The 18,272-nt window shown below is 42.7% G+C and overlaps 1 protein-coding gene across 2 annotated transcripts; it reads left to right on the top strand.

The window, feature by feature from the left end:
- The first annotated feature begins 481 nt into the window (after positions 1-481).
- On the top strand, positions 482-17,074 carry Mob1a (MOB kinase activator 1A). Of its 2 annotated transcripts, none has more exons than XM_050164951.1 (6): positions 482-711; positions 3,810-3,973; positions 6,962-7,055; positions 7,731-7,864; positions 12,438-12,601; positions 13,656-17,074. In XM_050164951.1, the coding sequence occupies exons 1-6, from the start codon at positions 698-700 to the stop codon at positions 13,731-13,733; spliced, it is 648 nt and encodes a 215-aa protein (XP_050020908.1). In that variant the 5' UTR covers positions 482-697; the 3' UTR covers positions 13,734-17,074. The 2 variants fall into 2 exon arrangements, with proteins under 2 accessions (XP_050020908.1, XP_050020907.1); XM_050164950.1 differs by having other exon boundaries at positions 483-711; positions 3,807-3,973.
- The last annotated feature ends 1,198 nt before the right edge of the window (positions 17,075-18,272 follow it).

Below are 18,272 nucleotides of genomic sequence, written 5' to 3'. Positions count from 1 at the left end.
AAAAAGTTGATAAAATAAAACTGTCATTGTGACGTTTGAACGGTTTAAAACCACCAGCAATTAAGCAGCAAAGTACTGGATCTTTGCCACTGCGCATCCTGTATCACCATTCATCTCCACAATTTTCTTTGTCCTTCTTCTATTCATTCAACCACGGTGTCACCTGATGTCCACATATTCTTCACCTACACAAAACATGCACGTGAACATTCATGCCAGTATTATAGTGTGCGTGTAGAAACCACCCAAGTGTTCATCAACAGATGATGTGGCTGAAATAGCATTCCTTCAGAAAAAGGAATGAAGTCCTAGGTAGCAAAACACTGTGGCGCTGGCAGAGGTCCCTGGGCCTCGGAAGAATTGACAGTAGTGCGGAGCTGGGCCACATTGCCTTCCAGGGCCCACGGAATCCTGATTGGCTGAGCTCAGCGAGAGGCAGGGCGAGGCTCAGCGGGGCGGAGGAAGCCTAGTCTCGCGAGGTCTCGTTGGTTCCGCATTTCGGCTCTCCGAAGTGTGGGAGGCTGCTCTGGTGCCTCTGCCGTCCGTCCTGGTTCGCGGCGGCTGCACCTCAGTTCCAAGGCCGGGCCGTGAAGCTTCGGCGGCCGTACTCAGCCGCGGACCGCCCTCCGCTTCCCGGTGCCCGCGGCGGCGCCGAGTCTGACTGGGGCGGGGGCCGGGGCCCCTCGGGCTAGCGAGGATGAGCTTCCTCTTGTGAGTGGGCCGGGCCGGGGCGGGGCGGGTGTGGGTCGGCGGCGGGGCCCTGCTGAGGGCCCGGCGGAGGGTGCCGAGCGGAGGGCGGTGTCGGACGTGTAGTTGCACCCGGCCCGCCGTGTCGGAAAATGCGCGGTGCCTCTGTGGCTAGAGGAGGCTAAGAAAGTGCGTGCAGATCCTCATGGTTTTACACAGGTTTACATTTGAGAAGCTGGGCTCTGGCGCCGTGTTTGTTTTTTTTCCTCCATCTAAGGCAGGCCTTGGAACTGGCCTCCTCCTGCCTCAGCCTTCCAAGTAGCTAGGATTACAGCCTAGGCCCCCAGGACAGGCCTGCTTTAAATGTGGGTCTTCTTTGAGAGAGGGGCTCACTGTGTAGCTCAGGTTAGCCTGAAACTCATCACGTTGTCCAGGCTGGCCTCGAATTCTGAGCTCCACCTGCCTCTGTCTCCTGGGTGCTGGGTGGGATTAAAGGTGGACGCTTTAATCTCAGCCCCAGATGTGAATCGTTTTTTTTTTTTTTTCTCTTTTTAAAGGTTTTTATTTTTTTATTTTATTTTATTTTTTTTTTTGGTTTTTCGAGACAGGGTTTCTCTGTGGTTTTGGAGCCTGTCCTGGAACTAGCTCTTGTAGACCAGGCTGGTCTCGAACTCACGGAGATCCGCCTGCCTCTGCCTCCCGAGTGCTGGGATTAAAGGCGTGCGCCACCACCGCCCGGCTTAAAGGTTTTTATTTTTTGAGAACGTCACAGATAAGTTTTTTTTTCATCATATCCTCCCCTCAGCTCCAGCTCCTCCAGTGCCCTCTCCCTTTCAAATTCATGTTCTCTTCTACATTGTTTTATATGTGTGTGTTTGTATATACACATACACTGTGTGTGTACATACACATATCTATGCCCACACACATACTCACACGTATACCTGTTGAATCCAGTTAGTGTTGCCTGAATGTACTTGGGTGTAGAGCTGGCCTCTTGATCAGGGGTAGTCTGAGTTCTTCAACTAGATAAGGTAAACATAAGTCTTTTTATTTATAACTTAAGCTGATTGGTGCTTTAGGTTTTGAGGGGTTTTTGTTTCTTTTTGCATTCTTTGGCTATTTTGAACAACGCAGCTGTGAACATCTGGTTACAGGTTTATGGGTGTGTGTGTGTGATGCTCTCTCCTGGGTATTAAGAGTGAATTGTTAGGCTGGAGAGATGGCCCAGCAGTTAAGAGCGCTGACTGCACTTCCAGAGGACCCAGGTTCAATTCCCAGCACCCACATAGCAGCTCACAACTGTAAGCTCTAGTTCCAGGGGGTCCGACACCCTCACACAGACATACATGCAGGCAGTACACCGAGTCCATAAAATAAAGGAAAAGAAAGGAGTGAACTGTTCCATGTTAGCCTTTTGAGGCACTGCCAAGCTTTAAATTCCTGTACTACATTTTATGGCCCCACCTCACTGTATGAGTTTTCAAAATTCTCTAATTCATATCTGTCTGGCAGTTGTCGTTTTTGTTATACTCGAGTGAAGTGGAATCTCTTGATTTACATTCTCCCAGTGACCACTAATGTTGAATATCACTGTGTGTGTTTTCAGGCTATTTGTGGATGAATGAAGTTTTTTGGTATCCTTTCCCTATTTTAAAATCAGATTGTTTTTATTTTGTTAACACCTGTCAACTGTACAGACTAATGGGTTTCTTTGTGACATTTCCGTATGTGTTACATGGTACAGTAGTTGTATCCATCTGCCTTTTTGGTTTAAGTTGTGTAAGAATTCTTCATGTATTTTGGATATGAATGTCTTATCCCATCTATGACTTAAAATTTTTTTTTTTTTTTTTTTTAGCCGGGTGATGGTGGCGCATGCCTTTAATCCCAGCACTTGGGAGGCAGAGGCAGGTGGATCTCTGTGAGTTCGAGACCAGCCTGGTCTACAGAGCTAGTTCCAGGACAGGCTCCAGAGAAACCCTGTCTCGAAAAAACAAAACAAAAAAGAAAATGTTTTTTTTTTTCCATCCTCTGGATTATTTAACTGTCTTCATGCCTTCATTTGGCGCATCACTGTATTTTTTTTTTTTTTTTAAAAGTTTCAGTTCTTTGAGACAGGGTCTTGCTATGTAGCTCTGGCTGTCCTGGAACTCACTGTGTAGACCAGGCTAGACTCAAAGAGATCTGTCTGCCCCTCCCTCTAGAGTGTTGTATACCATTCTGCCCAGTTTAAGATTTATTTTTCCTTTTTGTGTATGTTTTGCCTGCATGTATGTGTGTATCAAGTACATCTAATACTGGTGGATGCCAGAGGAGGGCATCAGATCCTCTTGTGGAATATAGTAGCTGCGAGTTCTACATCTGAACCGCAGGAAGAGAGAGACTGGGGCTGGTTTAGGCTTTTGAAACCCGAAAGCCTACTTACCCCCAGTGACACACTTCCTCCAACAAGGCCACACCTCCTAATCCTTTTCAATAGTGCCACTCCCTAAACATTTAAATATGAACCTATGGTGGTCATACTCAAACCATCACACTCTTGTCTCCTCCTCACTAAATTAGTAGTACTTCACATTGTTCAGATGCCATATAAACCTCCCACTTCGCATGTATCAATGCTTTTAGTAGACTTTATTCATTTCTTCATGGTATTCCACTCAAGAATTAGCCTGAAACACTCAGCACTTTTTAGAGTGGGATTACAGATGAACAAGGATGCCTGATTTGTTGTGTGGGTGCTAGGATCCAAACTCTTGTCTATGATTGTGCAGCAAGTGCTCTTAACTAGAGTCATCTATCCAGTCTGTGTTCTTGCTGTTGTAAGTGGGAAAAGTGTGTGTGTGTTCATGATGCCAATGCTGGAACTCAGGGCCGCCTGAACTTTGGGCATTTGGCACTCTGTATTCTTTCACCATCATCGTCCTCTCTTCCAGCTTGGCCTTTTCCAGGGAGCGATTTTTATTGATCAACTTATTTATTCCAATATTTATTTATCTGTATATGCTCTTAACTGCTTAGCCATCTTCTAGCCCCCAATAGAGCCACCCATTTATATGCAGAAATGCCAGTCTGCTTCATTTCTAAAAATTCATACATTTTTACTTTTAACCCAACAGCAGCAGCCGCTCTTCGAAAACATTCAAACCAAAGAAGAATATTCCTGAAGGCTCCCATCAGTATGAACTCTTAAAACATGCAGAAGCCACTCTGGGAAGTGGCAATCTGCGGCAAGCTGTCATGTTGCCGGAGGGCGAGGACCTCAATGAATGGATTGCTGTTAACAGTAAGTTTGTAAGGACGTTAAACTTGTTGACTTGTAGATTTTGCTAAAATCATGTTTAATGAATTATCTTCTATACAATAGGTATAACAGTTGTAATATAACAACTCTGTATAAAAACATGAATAGAAATACATCTAGACTTTACTTGTTAAAGTCCTTGCTTGTGTGCTTGAGTGGAGACTTGAAGAGAAATGCTGAGTGCTTTAGGCTGCTTCCTGGGGAAAATACTGTGAAGAAATGAGTAAGGTCAACTAAAAATATGCATGCAAAGTGGGAGGCTTATGTTATTTGAACAATGTAAAGTACTACTTATTTAGGGAAACCCCTGCTTTTAATTTTATTCAAATTATCAAGTTGGGGCTGGAAAAAATGTGTCACTGGTTAAGAGTGCATGCTGTTCTTGCAGAGGACCCAGTTTGTTTCCCAGGACCCACATAGGGTAGGTCATGCCTGCCTGTAACTCCAGCTCCAGCAGATCCATCAGTCTCTCTGGCCTCTGCAGGCACTTGGACACACATGAATATACCCATAAACAGATACAAATGCACATAATTTAAAATATTTTAAATTAAACCTCAAATTACATTGTTCTGAAGGCATGTGTTGGCCTCTTGCAGTCTTAGATTTTTCTTTGAAGCTTAACTGCTCTAAATCATCTTCTCAAGCCTTTTGTCTCTGGCCATCGAGATGGTTCAGTTGGTGAAGATGCTTGTTGCCAAGCCTGTGTTCTGTCTCTGAAATCCACATTGGAAGATGAGACTCGATTTCTGGAGATTGTCCTCTGAGCTTCATATATATGGACATACATGCATGTTCGAGTGTGTGCACACAATAAATAAATAAAATGTAAAATACTATTAAAAAAACACTTTTTTGTTCCCAGAGTCTCTTCATTCTCTTAAAAATTACTGGAGGCCTGGAGAGGTGGCTCAGTGTTAATACTGAGAGTTAATACTGCTCTTTTTTTTTTAAGTTCTTTTTTGTTGTTGTTGTTGTTGTTTTTTCGAGACAGAGTTTCTCTGTGGCTTTGGAGCCTGTCCTGGAACTAGCTCTGTAGACCAGTCTGGTCTCGAACAAACAAAGATCCGCCTGCCTCTGCCTCCCGAGTGCTGGGATTAAAGGCGGTTAATACTGCTCTTATAGAGGACCAGAGTTTAGTTCCCAGCATCCACATCAGGTGTCTCTGTAACTTCAACTCCTAGAGGGGCCAACATTTCTGGCCTCCACCAGCACCTCAACTCTCTCCCCTCTAGTAAAAATAGGTCTTAAAATCCCATTACCGAGCATGTCAAACAACTTTTAATTATGTAAAGTGTATCTAATGTTACTGTTTGGGAAATTTAAACTGAGAAAAATGAAAATACTTACTTTTAGATTCATATAAAAATAACCCTACCCCATGTTAACAAATACTTTTATTTAAAAAAATAATTTTCTTTTTCTTTTTTTTTTTTTCGAGACAGGGTTTCGCTGTAGTTTTAGAGCCTGTCCTGGAACTAGTTCTTGTAGACCAGGCTGGCCTCGAACTCACAGAGATCTGCTTGCCTCTGCCTCCCGAGTGCTGGGATTAAAGGTGTGTGCCACCACCGACTGGCTCTTTAATTATTTTTAAAAAACTAAGTTTCATTGAGAAATATGACATTGTTTATGTCTTTGGGAGTTTTCCTTATTGTTTGACTTAATAGTCAGCTAGGTCCTCATGTCTGCTTCTTCATCTACTCTCTTATGACATGGTGGAGACCCTGCAGACCCCACTGCACCCTCCTGAGGATGAGAATGAAAGGAGCAGTTGGAACCTTTCTGGGCTTTTCATACCCATGAAATGTCACCATCTGGCTTATCCTTCTTCAGTGAGAATATTGAGGTTAGGCCTAATGTTGCTGTCTTTAAAATATAATTAAGATGCCAGACATGGTGGCACACTCCTTTAATCCCAGTCCGTGGGAGGCAGAGGCAGGCCGATCTTCGGATCAGGACACCAGGGCTACACAGAGAAACTTTGTCTTCTCAAGACGATGATGATAGAAATACAAATAAAGCCGGGCGGTGGTGGCGCACACCTTTAATCCCAGCACTTGGGAGGCAGAGGCAGGTTGATCTCTGTGAGTTCGAGACCAGCCTGGTCTACAAGAGCTAGTTCCAGGACAGGCTCCAAAACCACAGAGAAACTCTGTCTCGAAAAATTAAAAAAAAAAAAAAAAAAAAGAACTACAAATAAAATGTAATGATAGGGAGTTTTTATCAAGTTTTTATGAAGCAGAATTTTTTTCTTAATCCATTTTTGTAGAAACTTTGAAAGCCCTAATCATTGTTTTTTTCAAGTATTCCTTTAGACAGAATCATGGCATTTTGAAAAACTTTCCGAGTCTTAATAATTCTCTTTACACCTAATCATGTTTGCCACTCATTTCTTGCTCCTCATTCTCTAGATCTAGTGAAAGTTCCTTTGGAATGTCCTCTGTGTCTGCCTCAGTCCTTCCAGGTGTTACCTTTTCTCTGAACTTCCAGCACTGTTGGCATGTGGGTCCCATCTTCTTTTAAATTCTTCTGTCAGTACAGACCCAGACTAGGTCCTTGATTCCAGATCCTTTTTGAGTGGCCAAATGCTGATGCTGAAGTCTGTGTTTGGAATGTACCTTTTTCTCTTTCCTAACAGATGATAGTGTGTAGTTTGATAAGCTGTGAATCTTGAAACTCCTTGGATCTAATCAAATAATATATTCCAATGACTATTTAGTTACCACTAAGTTAAAATCAGCTCCAGTATTTTGCTTAGTTAGTTGGACATGGTAGTATGCTGTAGTAATCCCAATTGTTTGGGAAGCTGAGGCAGGAGGATTGCATGAGTCCAGGAGTTCCAGACTAGCTTGGGCAATATAGACCCCATTTCCAAAAAGAAAATATCATCTATATTCCTTCAGTTGAGAGGTGTTTGGTTTGTCATGGTTTACATAGACACTTAACACAGTTATGGCATTGTATTTGCAGCTGTGGATTTCTTCAATCAGATCAACATGTTGTATGGAACCATTACAGAATTCTGCACTGAGGCAAGCTGCCCAGTCATGTCCGCAGGTCCCAGGTATGTATCTAGTCTGGTACAGAGGCTTTTGAATTACTTTCTTTTATAATTGATAAACATTAAGTAATAAAGATTGCTCTTACCTATTTCTTCGTATACAGACAATTCAGTTTGTGAGTTCTTGACTTCTCAGCAATGGCTATTATTGTAACTACTTTGGTATATGAATACTCAGTATTTAATATTTATATTATAATTGTATTGTTCTGTTGTAGGAGTAAATGCATAGAAATTTGAGTCAGTGGCCAGTGAGATGGCTGAGAGGATAAAGGCGCTTGCTGCCAAGATTGCCTGAAAGATGTACAGTGTGTGCATGCCCACACAGATGAATGTAATTTAACAGAAATGTGACTTAGTACTTAGGTTCATCAGGAAAGTCTGTCCGTGTTTGTTTGTTTGTTTTTAAATTTAAATTTAGTTTCTACAAGAATTTCTAGGTGGTCTTTTAATATTTGCTCATTTTTCCTGGTACCTCTTTAGAATTAATGAAAGTAGCTGCACATCCAGAAGTAAATATTTGTCTTAAAGATACTGGGTTAAAAATAGGCTGATATTTTCCTATAACTTCTTAAAGTCTCATAGAATTTCTGTGGACAGAATGTTAACCTGCTTTGATTACAGGTTGTACATGTTAAGATTTAACAACTGTCAGTAACACATTGTTGTTCTCTGCAGGTATGAATACCATTGGGCAGATGGCACTAATATTAAAAAGCCAATCAAATGTTCTGCACCAAAATACATTGACTATTTGATGACTTGGGTTCAGGATCAGCTTGATGACGAGACCCTTTTCCCTTCGAAGATTGGTAAGTTATTGGAGTAGAACTGTCTTTCTGAATAATGGCTGTAATCTTTAAGTGCTCTGACTTTAAATCAGTTTAACAGAGAAAGCCACACTCTCCCAAAAGCTTGTATCTTTGTATATCCCCCCTGCATGCCTACTTGTGTTTCTTCATTCCAGTTAATACTTATTTTTTTATCTCTTCCAATTTGATTAAATTGGATATATTTTAATTATTTTGTGTGTGTGGTGTGAGTGCCATGGTATATATATGCAGGTCAGACAACTTCTTGGATTTGGTCCTTCCACCATTACATGTTTTTTTAGTTTGTTTTGAAACACGATCTTAACATTTAGTGTTGGCTGTCCTGGCACTTGCTCTATAGACCAAACTGGCCTCAAACTCACCTTCCTGCCTCTGCCTTCTGAGTGCTGAGATTAAAGGCGTGCACCACTGTGTTCAGCCTTTGTGATTTTGAGGATCCAACTCAGGTTGTTAGGCTTTCATGGCAAACACCTTACCCACTGAGCCATCTCACTGGCCCTAAACTTTTGTTTTAACGTCCATTTAAAAATATTGATGATGGGGCCAGCGAGATGGCTCTTACTACCAAGCCTGGTGACCTGAGCTTGATCCCTGAGACCCACATGGTGAAAGGAAGTTGTCCTCTGACCCCATCATGTGCCTTACATGTTGTGCTCATGCACACACAATTATTAATGAGATGAAATGCTTGTTTTTTACTGTTCTGTTTATGTCCTTTGTCTGTTATAGTTGGTTTGATGTAAGCTATATGTTCTCTGAAGCACCTTTGGTCTTATTTTAGAGTGTTTTGCAATATACATTTCACTTTTTTTTTTTTTTTTTTTGCTCATTTTCTTTAAAACATGTATGGGTTTGTTGTTGCTTTTTGTGGTGCTAGGATTGAAGCCCGGGCCTGATGTGTGCACGAGGCACATATCTGGTTCCTGAGCTCTGCTCACAACCCCGAATTGCGTTTTAACAGTGAGAAAAGTTTTCTTTGTTTCTAGGTAATAGCATTGCTTATGTTTTATCTTATTTATTAATTAAGTCTTTGGGCTGTTAGGGTTTTTATTCTGAATGCTGCTTAAACTTTTTTCCAGACAGAAGTTAGCCAATTTGTTCCGCTTTGATGAGTGCCTTTCCTTCCTCAGTTAAATCACGTATAGAGTAAGTTGCCGTGTTTTGGGACCTTGCAAACCTTGTGGAAATTGTATAGTTTCAGATCACCTTACAGGGCTAGCTTCCTGTATTCTTCATATTTGTTCTGTTTGTTTGTCATAAAAATACAGAAATATTTTCTCAAAGTAAAAATAAATGTTAGCTGGGTATGGTGTGCACCTTCAATCCCAGCACTCCAGAGACTGTCATAGGCAGATCTCTCTGAGTTCCAGGTCAGCCAGGGCTGTATAGTGAGACCCTGTCTCCAACAACAACAACAACAAAAGTGTAGATTTTAAAAAATTGTGCGTGTATGTGTGTGTGTGTGCCACAGTACATGAGTGGAGGCCAGAGGATGACAACTTTGTGGAATTGGTTCTCTCCTACCTTTATTTACATGGTGTCTGGAGATGGAATTGGGGTCTCCAGGCTTGTGCGGCTGCCTTTACCTGCTAAGCCGTCTCACCAGCCTTTTTTCATCAGATACTTTATCATTGTCTATTTTTATGCCTTTTTTTTTTTTTTTTTGGTTTTTCAAGATAGGGTTTCTCTGTGGCTTTTGAGCCTGTCCTGGAACTAGCTCTGTAGACCAGGCTGGTCTCGAACTCACAGAGATCTGCCTGCCTCTGCCTCCCGAGTGCTGGGATTAAAGGCATGCGCCACCACCGCCCAGCTCATTGTCTATTTTTGATGACTGTAAATTACTGCTTTTTTTGGTGCTGGAGGTCAGACCCAGGGCCCCTCACGTGGTTGAGCACATGCTCTACCACTAAGTTACACCCCAACCTCTCCATTTCTTTTTAAACTGTTCTGCTAGTAGAGCATTTCTGACTTGCTACTGTTTTGATTTTGTTATTGTACTGAAGAGTGAAGTTAGCTTGCTTGCACTTCCTGGGCTCTGAGCAGCTTCTTACCAGATTTTTTTTTTTTTTCTTTTTGGGACAGGGTTTCTTCATGTGACTTTGGAGCCTGTAGACACTATAGACCAGGCTGGCCTCAGACTCACAGAGATCCACCTGCCTCTGCCTCCAGAGTTCTGGGATTAAAAGCGTGCACCACCACCTCCCTGCTACCAGATTCTTGTGCTCTTCTTCATAGTCGAAGTAGAGGCACTTCTGGGAGAAACATTTAAATCAATTTTTCAAAAAAGCAAACCAACATTTATTTGTCTCTTATTTGTCTATTCTATGCCCCGGTGTGTCTGAGTCTGGGTGGGAGCTTGGGTAGCACTGTAAGGGTGTGCGGTCAGAGAACAGCTTGGGGAGGTCAGTTCTCACCTTCACCCCGTGAGCCCCAGAGATTGAACTCCTGTCACCAGGCTTGGCGGCAGGTACCTTTACCCATCAGCCAATCTGCTGGCTGATCAAGTTTCTATACTTAGACTGGTGTTGAGGAAAATGGTAGAGCATGCCTGCCGTTCCAACACTCCAGAGGCTGAGACAGGAGGATTGCTGGGAGTTCAAGGCTAGCCTGTGCTACAGAGTGAGACTTTGTTTCAAAGAAAAAAGCTGTTGGACTTGGCTTGCTTTTACCAGTCTTCTATTGAACCTTGTGTTTCTTTCCTCACAGATACTTTATTATATATTGGCTCCACTTGATTGTGTTCTATTAAATTCAGTTTAGAAAGTACTTAGATTGAAACAGCTACATCTTTACTCAGTTAAGCTTCATTTGATTTAATTTTTTGAGGCAAGATCTCACTTAGCTCGGTTTGACCTTACTGTGTAGCTAAGAATGACCTTGTATGTTGTGTCCTTCCATCTCTACCTCACTGAGGTTATAAAATCTCACCACCATGCCCCCAAAATCCTGCTATTTTTTCAGCTTCTCTCTCTACTGTAATAATTCTAGACTCCTCCCCCTGCCTCCTCCCCATTAGCCTATTATCAGTATTGTAATTTTTGCTAGTTGTTTCAGCTTATTGGTTAGAACTGTTCTTTTTTCCTTTTTTTGTTTTGTTTTTTTGAGATAGGGTTTCGCTGTAGTTTTTTTGGTGCCTACCTGGAACTAGCTCTTGTAGACCAGGCTAGCCTGGAACTCTGCCTCTTCCTCCCAAGTGCTGGGATTAAAGGCATGTGCCACCACTCCCTGGACCCCTTTTCCTTCCTTCCTTTCTGTCTGTCTGTCTGTCTGTCTGTCTGTATGTATGTATGTATGTATGTATGTATACAGTATTCTGTCTGCGTGTGTGCCTGCAGGCCAGAAGAGGGCACCAGACCTCGTTACAGATGGTTGTGAGCCACTATGTGGTTGCTGGGAATTGAACTCAGGACCTTTGGAAGAGCAGGCAATGCTCTTAACCGCTGAGCCATCTCTCCAGCTCCTCCCTTTTTCCTTTTTTAGCAGCATATCTTAAGTCATTAGCAAGATAGAAATTTTAAGAAAAAAGATGCTTGATTTTAAAACCTGCCCTTTTAGAATTTCATATTAGGATTCTATCCAGAGAAACAGCTTATAAGCTCCAGTGTAATGTTTGCACTATGTTTAGCTAAGACTAGGGGCTGGGAATACAACAAAAATAAGCAAAATTTATTAAATATCAAGCTTTCAAGGGCTGGCTAAAGAAAAGAGAAAGTAAAGATACAAGGGAGGAATGCCGTCCATAGCCTCCGTTTTCTGAGAGGCTGAAAGGTGTTTGTTTAGAATGTTTCTGAGGAACTGGTTTTTGAAGGTGATTTGTCAAACCTGGGGCTCCCTGTGGAGTCCACGGCCTCTCACAGATCACGTAGCTCTGACTGGAGTTAGAGACAAGCAGCACGTGCTCAGCAGGCACAGCCTTCTCAGTGCTCCTAGTGTTGGTTATGTCGCCAGTGCCTGCTCCGGCAGTCTCCTGTCCCTTTTCTAAAGGACTTTGGTCTGTCAGCCAAGCTTCTCAGGAATGTAGCCAGTTGCCCCTTGGCCGCTGCTTCAAGAGGTCCCCATACCACCTTTCTCTCAAGAGGTGTTTCTTTTTTCTGACAAGGGATGAGGTCCCAGTTGTCTGTTTCAGGAAGGATCACCCCTTTTGGGCCTGGGAAAATGAAGACCTACTTTTACTTTCCAGAACACTGTAGAGGATGAGATGCTCTCTACTGACTTGAGGGCTATTTGCCTTTTATTTTGTTTAGGAAAATTTTCATTTCTATTTCTTTTTCCTGTTACAAATGACAAAAGTGATGTTTATAATCGAAGTGCTTACTCTTGTTGCATCTCATCTTAGGGAGAAACTGGTATTAAACAGCTGACATGTAATTTGAACTGTGATCAGCAGTCTGTATACCTGTGTCAGTGTGGAGGATGAATACTCGGGTTGGGTTTGCTTTGCTCTGGAGTAGACTCGGCAGTGCTTGAGCTCACGTGCTGCAGTGCTCGCGCAGTGTCAGGACTCACGCCATCCTACTCGATGAAAGACTGACAGGCGTGCATTCAATTGCAGGTGTCCCATTTCCCAAAAACTTTATGTCTGTGGCAAAGACGATTCTGAAGCGACTCTTCAGGGTGTACGCCCATATTTACCACCAGCACTTTGACTCCGTGATGCAGCTGCAAGAGGAGGCCCACCTCAACACCTCCTTTAAGCACTTTATTTTCTTTGTTCAGGTAGGTGAGCCATATTGATCTCGGGGCCTTGGACTTGGCTAACTTAGCAAGAACACTGTGTCTTATTCATAGATGTAGACCATCTAAGTGCAAGCGTGGTTCTGCTCCCAGTTTTGTTTTCTTTTCTACACTGTTTCATTCATTCATGATGCAGTATAGAAGGGCGGTGTCTCTGGCCTGAGACATGGCTCAGCAGTTAAGAACACACACAGTTGTTGCAGAGGACCTCACCTGAGCTCAGTTCCCAGAACCCCTATCAGGAGGCTCACAGCTACCTGTGTGGGATCCAGTATCCTTGTCTAGCTTCTACAGGCACGTGAACACATGTGCTGAATAAACTCTCAGTGGCTCACAGATAGACCTAAAATAAGTAACTAAAGTTTTAAAAAAGAAAGGAAGAAAGGCAGCATCCTACTTGGGTCCAGCTGCCTTGGGCTTCCCTTGGGCTTCCAGGTTTGCAGCCTCTTGCCTAAGAGCACTAATTCAGAATTAGAAATTTAAAAGGTCAAAACAATCCACATTATTTGAAAAAGATACTAAAGAATTTTCAAAGCATGATGTCATATCTCTGTAATCCCAGCCAGATCTCATTTAAAAAAACCAGAAAAGAGAACTGGAGAGACAAATGGGTCAGCAGTAAAGAACACTTCCTGCGCTTGCAGAGGGCCTGAGTTCATTTTCCAGCCCCTGCATGGGGAGCTCACAACCACTTGTAACTACAGCTTCAGGGGTGGATACTCACTTCTGGTTTCTTCAGACACCCCCACATATATGGCAAACATACACAAAAGTAAAAACTTTTTAAAAAGCAGAAAATGAAAAAAGGACTCTTTTTTAGAGCGAGGCAATTCTGTATATAAAATACCATTTTACAGCCAGGCAGTGGTGGCACACATATTTAATCCCAGCACTCGGGAGGCAGAGGCGGGTCTCTGTGAGTTCGAGGCCAGCCTGTTCTACAAAGCTAGTTCCAGGATGGCTCCAAAGCTACAGAGAAACCCTGTCTCGAAAAACCAAATTTTTTTTTCTTACATTTTCCTCTTCTCTTTTCCAGGAGTTTAATCTGATTGATAGGCGTGAATTGGCACCACTTCAGGAATTAATTGAGAAGCTTGGATCTAAAGACAGATAAATATTTCTTCTAGAACACAGTTACCCTCTTGCTCTATCTAACTGTTAGCACTCTCTCATTGCTGTCTGGTATGGACTAGTGATGCTGACTATAAGAAAACAGGATCAAAAGACCCATTGCAGAGAAAATTGTCCCAAAGGTAGGTTGGCCGGATAGCTTCAGTACAAGATCTATGGCACAGCCGAATCGGAGCTGCTGTGTGGCCATCCTGTCCTGTTAGTGTCCTCTGTTGTAACCTTACGACTAACCTGTAGTTTGTTGCTGATCTTTTGTTCATGAAAGTGATTTGAGTTTTTCCATGTGATTGCATAATGGACATTAAGGATTTCAGAACAAATTTCTTCATACGGATCGGTTTTGCTTCATTTTGCAAATTGAAATGGTGTTCCATTTCTGAATTCTAGCATCTAGAGCATCTGTTTCCCCTAGATAGCCTTAGGTTTGCGCCTGTGTGCTGGTGTTATTTTTAACCAGGCATCATGGTGCATGCCTGTACCTGACACTGTGGAGGCAGAGGTAGGTAGGCACATTGGAGAGTAGCCTGGGCTACATGGTGAACTTGTAGCTGAAAAAATACTTTGTTATGCAAAATCCACAAGGCTTAAACCACAGGCATATATGACATGAGATTAACCAAAGTTATTTTAAGTGACTTAAAACTTTCTTGGGCTTGAGTCCTTGTCTGTCTAGATGAGGGTGAATAACAGATGTAGTCTTTGTGTCCTCTGATGGCGGCCTTGCAGGTTCTCCTTTTAAAACTCTTTACTTAGGTTTTGGCAGAGATCAAGAGACTTCCAAAAAAACTGTGACAGACTTGGGCCTCAAAGCCACTATTTTCATTGATAATTTGTGAGGCCTTGCAGTTCTGGAGGGGATAATAGAAAGTATTTAGAGTACTTGATTATTTGCTAAGTGATTCCATGTTTTTATTACAACTTGAAACTTACATTTATATGTAGAAATGCAGACTTATAGCAATAAGGAAAAAAGTAACTTGAGGGTGCTTGTGCCTGCAGAAGGTCTCCCTGGAGCTGGAGACCCAACCAGGGGAATGAGTGAACAGCTGTGCTTCATCTTTACTACACAAAGGCTGCATTGAGCTCTAGGGGTCTCTCCTACTTTGTCTTTGTATCAGAACTTGACAATTCCTTACGCTATCAGGATAAAAGACACCTTTATTGAGGAAGGTGCCTGCCTTCATTTGGTCCTCAGATCTAGTCAGTTCTGGCTGCCTCCTCAAGTATACATGGCATCCTAAGTATCCTGGACACCTGCCCGATGGCCATGCTGTAGTTTATCAGCATTCAGTGTGTCAGAACTGGGCCTTACACAGTGCTTACTGACCACCTACATGGCATGGTTTTATAAAGGTTAGAGTTGAGGAGGCTTTTGTTATTTTTGACTCCACAAAACTGTACAAGAAAGAATTCCTTAGAAACTCCAATTTTTTTTGTTAGTTAGTTGTTAGTTGTTTTTGTTTGTTTGTTTGCTTGCTTGTTTGTTTTTTGAGTCAGGGCTTCTCTGTAGCTTTTGAGCCTATTCTGGAACTCACTCTGTAGACCAGACTGGCCTTGAACTCACAGAAATCGGCCTGTCTCTGCCTCCCAAATGCTGGGATTATAGGCCTGCACCACCACTGCCTGGCAGAAGCCCCAGTTTTAATAACTAACTTTTAGTATGTTCTTAAGTATGCTTAGAATTTTCAAGGAACGGTTTGTCTTATTTTTGCTGAAACCACATATCGCCATTAGAGGAATTCAAGGCAGGATTATGGTTTGGAAACAATTTCCTAACTCGGGTGTATGCAGAGATCCAGATGTCAGCTGTTCTGCTCTGCAGACAGGAAGCAGGCTTCTAGATGCCACCAAGAAAGCATCACCCCTCAACCACAACATTTACTTTGATTTGCTTAAGTGAAATTCTCTTTCTTAACCAGGGCTCAATCATTTTTATGATATCTGGCACCATCAAATCAAAGGTTTCAGTGACAGAAATGCCCTCCCTGTGACTGAGCTCCAGATGGGTAGATGCTAAGATAGGGGGCATATGGGACATAACAGCACACCCTTGCTGGTGGTTTGGAACTTGACTGCCTCCTTGTGTGTCCCCTGGCTTTGTTTTTCCTTATGTCTTTTTAAATGAAAAGAGTACCAAACTCCCAAACTCACTTGCCTTAACCAGCAGTATGTACACATGCTGTTTGCTCACCTCTGAGGCAGAGCCTGGCAGGAGGGTGCCTTCATAACATCAGAAGCAATCAGTCCGTCCTGGGTTTATCTACCTACTACCTGCCCCCTTCCTCTACCCCCACCCCAGTAGGAGGACTCAGCTCCTACTGTTCTGCTCCCTAGACTTGGTTTCAGTGGCTTCCAATTGCCTGGTGAACCCCACCTTAGCCTGTGGTGCTTTAACTTCCAGGACTTTTCAAAACTTGGACAATGATAGAAGGATTAAAGAAACTAGTCATACTTCATTGCTATCCAGTTTTTGTGTTGACAGCCCCTGTAGTGTTGCTCTGCTGGCAGAACAAAGTGACTTAGCAGCAGCCAGGTAGCCAAGGGTTTTTCACCCTGGCCTGCAGAGCTCTAGTTCACGTGACTGCTCACTGGAGAACTGCAGGTCTGTGTTCTTCATGACTGCAGCAAAGGCCAGGTATCGTCCTGGTGGTGAGGTTTCCTGTGTGTACTCCTGGCTTCTCTCTAAGCCCTAAGATCATACAGTAGTAGAGCTTCTCAGACATGAAGTCATTACCTCAGAAGCATAAACAATTCAGGCCTGAAGAGTGTGGGCCGTACAAGTGTGTTTCTAGTCATGGTGCCAGGTCTCCTCTGCTCTCATTGGGAGCTACCCATGTCAGGATGGAGCCCTGGCCTGAACAGTGCCAGCCTGGACATGAGCTGCTGAGCACCTTCCTCCTGAGGTCAGTGGGAGTTGTGGCAAAGAAGGAAAGGAAGGAGTCGTGGTCTTCCTGTCTTTATATTCAGTTTAGATGCTGGCTCTGAGGGGCTCTGGAGCACAGATGGCAGCAGTAATTTTACTGAAGCAGCTGCATGGAGATTCAGTTTTCTCATCAGAGTATCAAGTAAAGCCAAACGGATAGCCAGTGTGCTATGGGCTGCTTATAGAACAACATTCTGTGTTGGTCTGCATCAAAAATTATTTGCATAAGGTAGTCTTGGTTACCATCTAAAAAAAAACTCATGGGAAAAAATTATGTTGTATTTTTAAACCTTTAGGGCTTTATTCTATTTTTCTAAGTCGTTAACTGTACTTTTTAAAAAAGTATTTTGTATCTACTTTTGTAACTTCATCAGAATAAACTATATTGAAAGCAAAAATGACTTAAGTGTGTTAGCATGTTTTCATTTAAATGTGGAAATGAGATCTTTGCAGGTTCTCTGGATTTTGATTAGAGTTTAAATTTGGAGGATTATCTTTGCAAACCATATAGTATCTAATTTCCTAAAGCTTAGGAAGGAGAAGTTCCTAAATGAAACCAAATAGAATACCAGAGCCTTATTCCAAAGAACAAATCCCTGTGATTAGTGCAGACCCATCCCAGAGAGAAGTGAGCAGTCTCCATGCTGGGATGCTCATGGGACTCCAGATCTGAGGTACATTCCTGGGAAACGGTGGAGGGTGGATTCCCTAATTTTATTACCTTGAAGTCAAGTACTCTTGTAGCCTTAAAACCCTCCCCAGCCCAAACAGCCACTTATCCTTGTAGGAGAATTACCAACAAGCTCAATGTATTAGTCAGGAGGGGTCTTTAGAACAGGGGTTTTCAACCTGTGGGCAAACCTTCCACAGGGGTTGTCCAAGACCATCGGAAAACACAGATTTACATTACGTTTAATGACAGTAGCAAAAGTAATTATGAGGTAGCAGCAGAAATAATTGTTACAGTTACGAAGTAGCAGCAAAAATAAACCATAGTTGGGGGACACCACAATACAAGGAGACCTGTATTAAAGGATTGTAGCACTAGGGAATGTAAGGACCACGGCTTTAGGGGAACAGAATTGGGAGAATGAATATATATGGGATTATTGAATGGCTTAAAGACTGTGGTCCGGCTAGTCCAACAATGTCTGCCTATCAATGGAAGGTTCAAGAATTCAGTAGTTGTTCAGTCCACAAGGTGGGACTGAACTTTAGTATACACCAGAATCTCAAAGGAGGCTCTAATGCCAGTGAAGGAATGGACTTACCTTCAAGAGCAAGAAAGCAATCCTGCTTCCATGCCCTTTGTATAGGCTGCCGACAGAAGCTGTGCCCCACCTCAGACGGTCTGGATTAAAAGTGGATCTTCTCACTTCAAATGACTTGACAAGTCCTTCACATGTGTTCTTGGTTGGTTTGGTTTTAGTTAATTTCATATGTAGTCAAGTAGACAAGAATAGCCGTTACATTCAGTTTTAGAAAAACTACAGGTGCATTTTGGGTTGGTCTGAAAACTGGTTTTGGACTTTTTGAGTAGAGTTGGAAACTTCCTAAGTGATCACACTTAATCTTATATAAGACACAGGCAAACTGTTA

The sequence above is a fragment of the Alexandromys fortis genome, unplaced genomic scaffold (genome assembly GCF_014885135.2).
Source record: "Alexandromys fortis isolate MF-2015 unplaced genomic scaffold, M_Fortis_MF-2015_v1.1 scaffold_138, whole genome shotgun sequence".
NCBI classification, from domain to species: Eukaryota; Metazoa; Chordata; class Mammalia; order Rodentia; family Cricetidae; genus Alexandromys; species Alexandromys fortis.
This window is presented reverse-complemented; position numbering and strand designations above follow the sequence as displayed.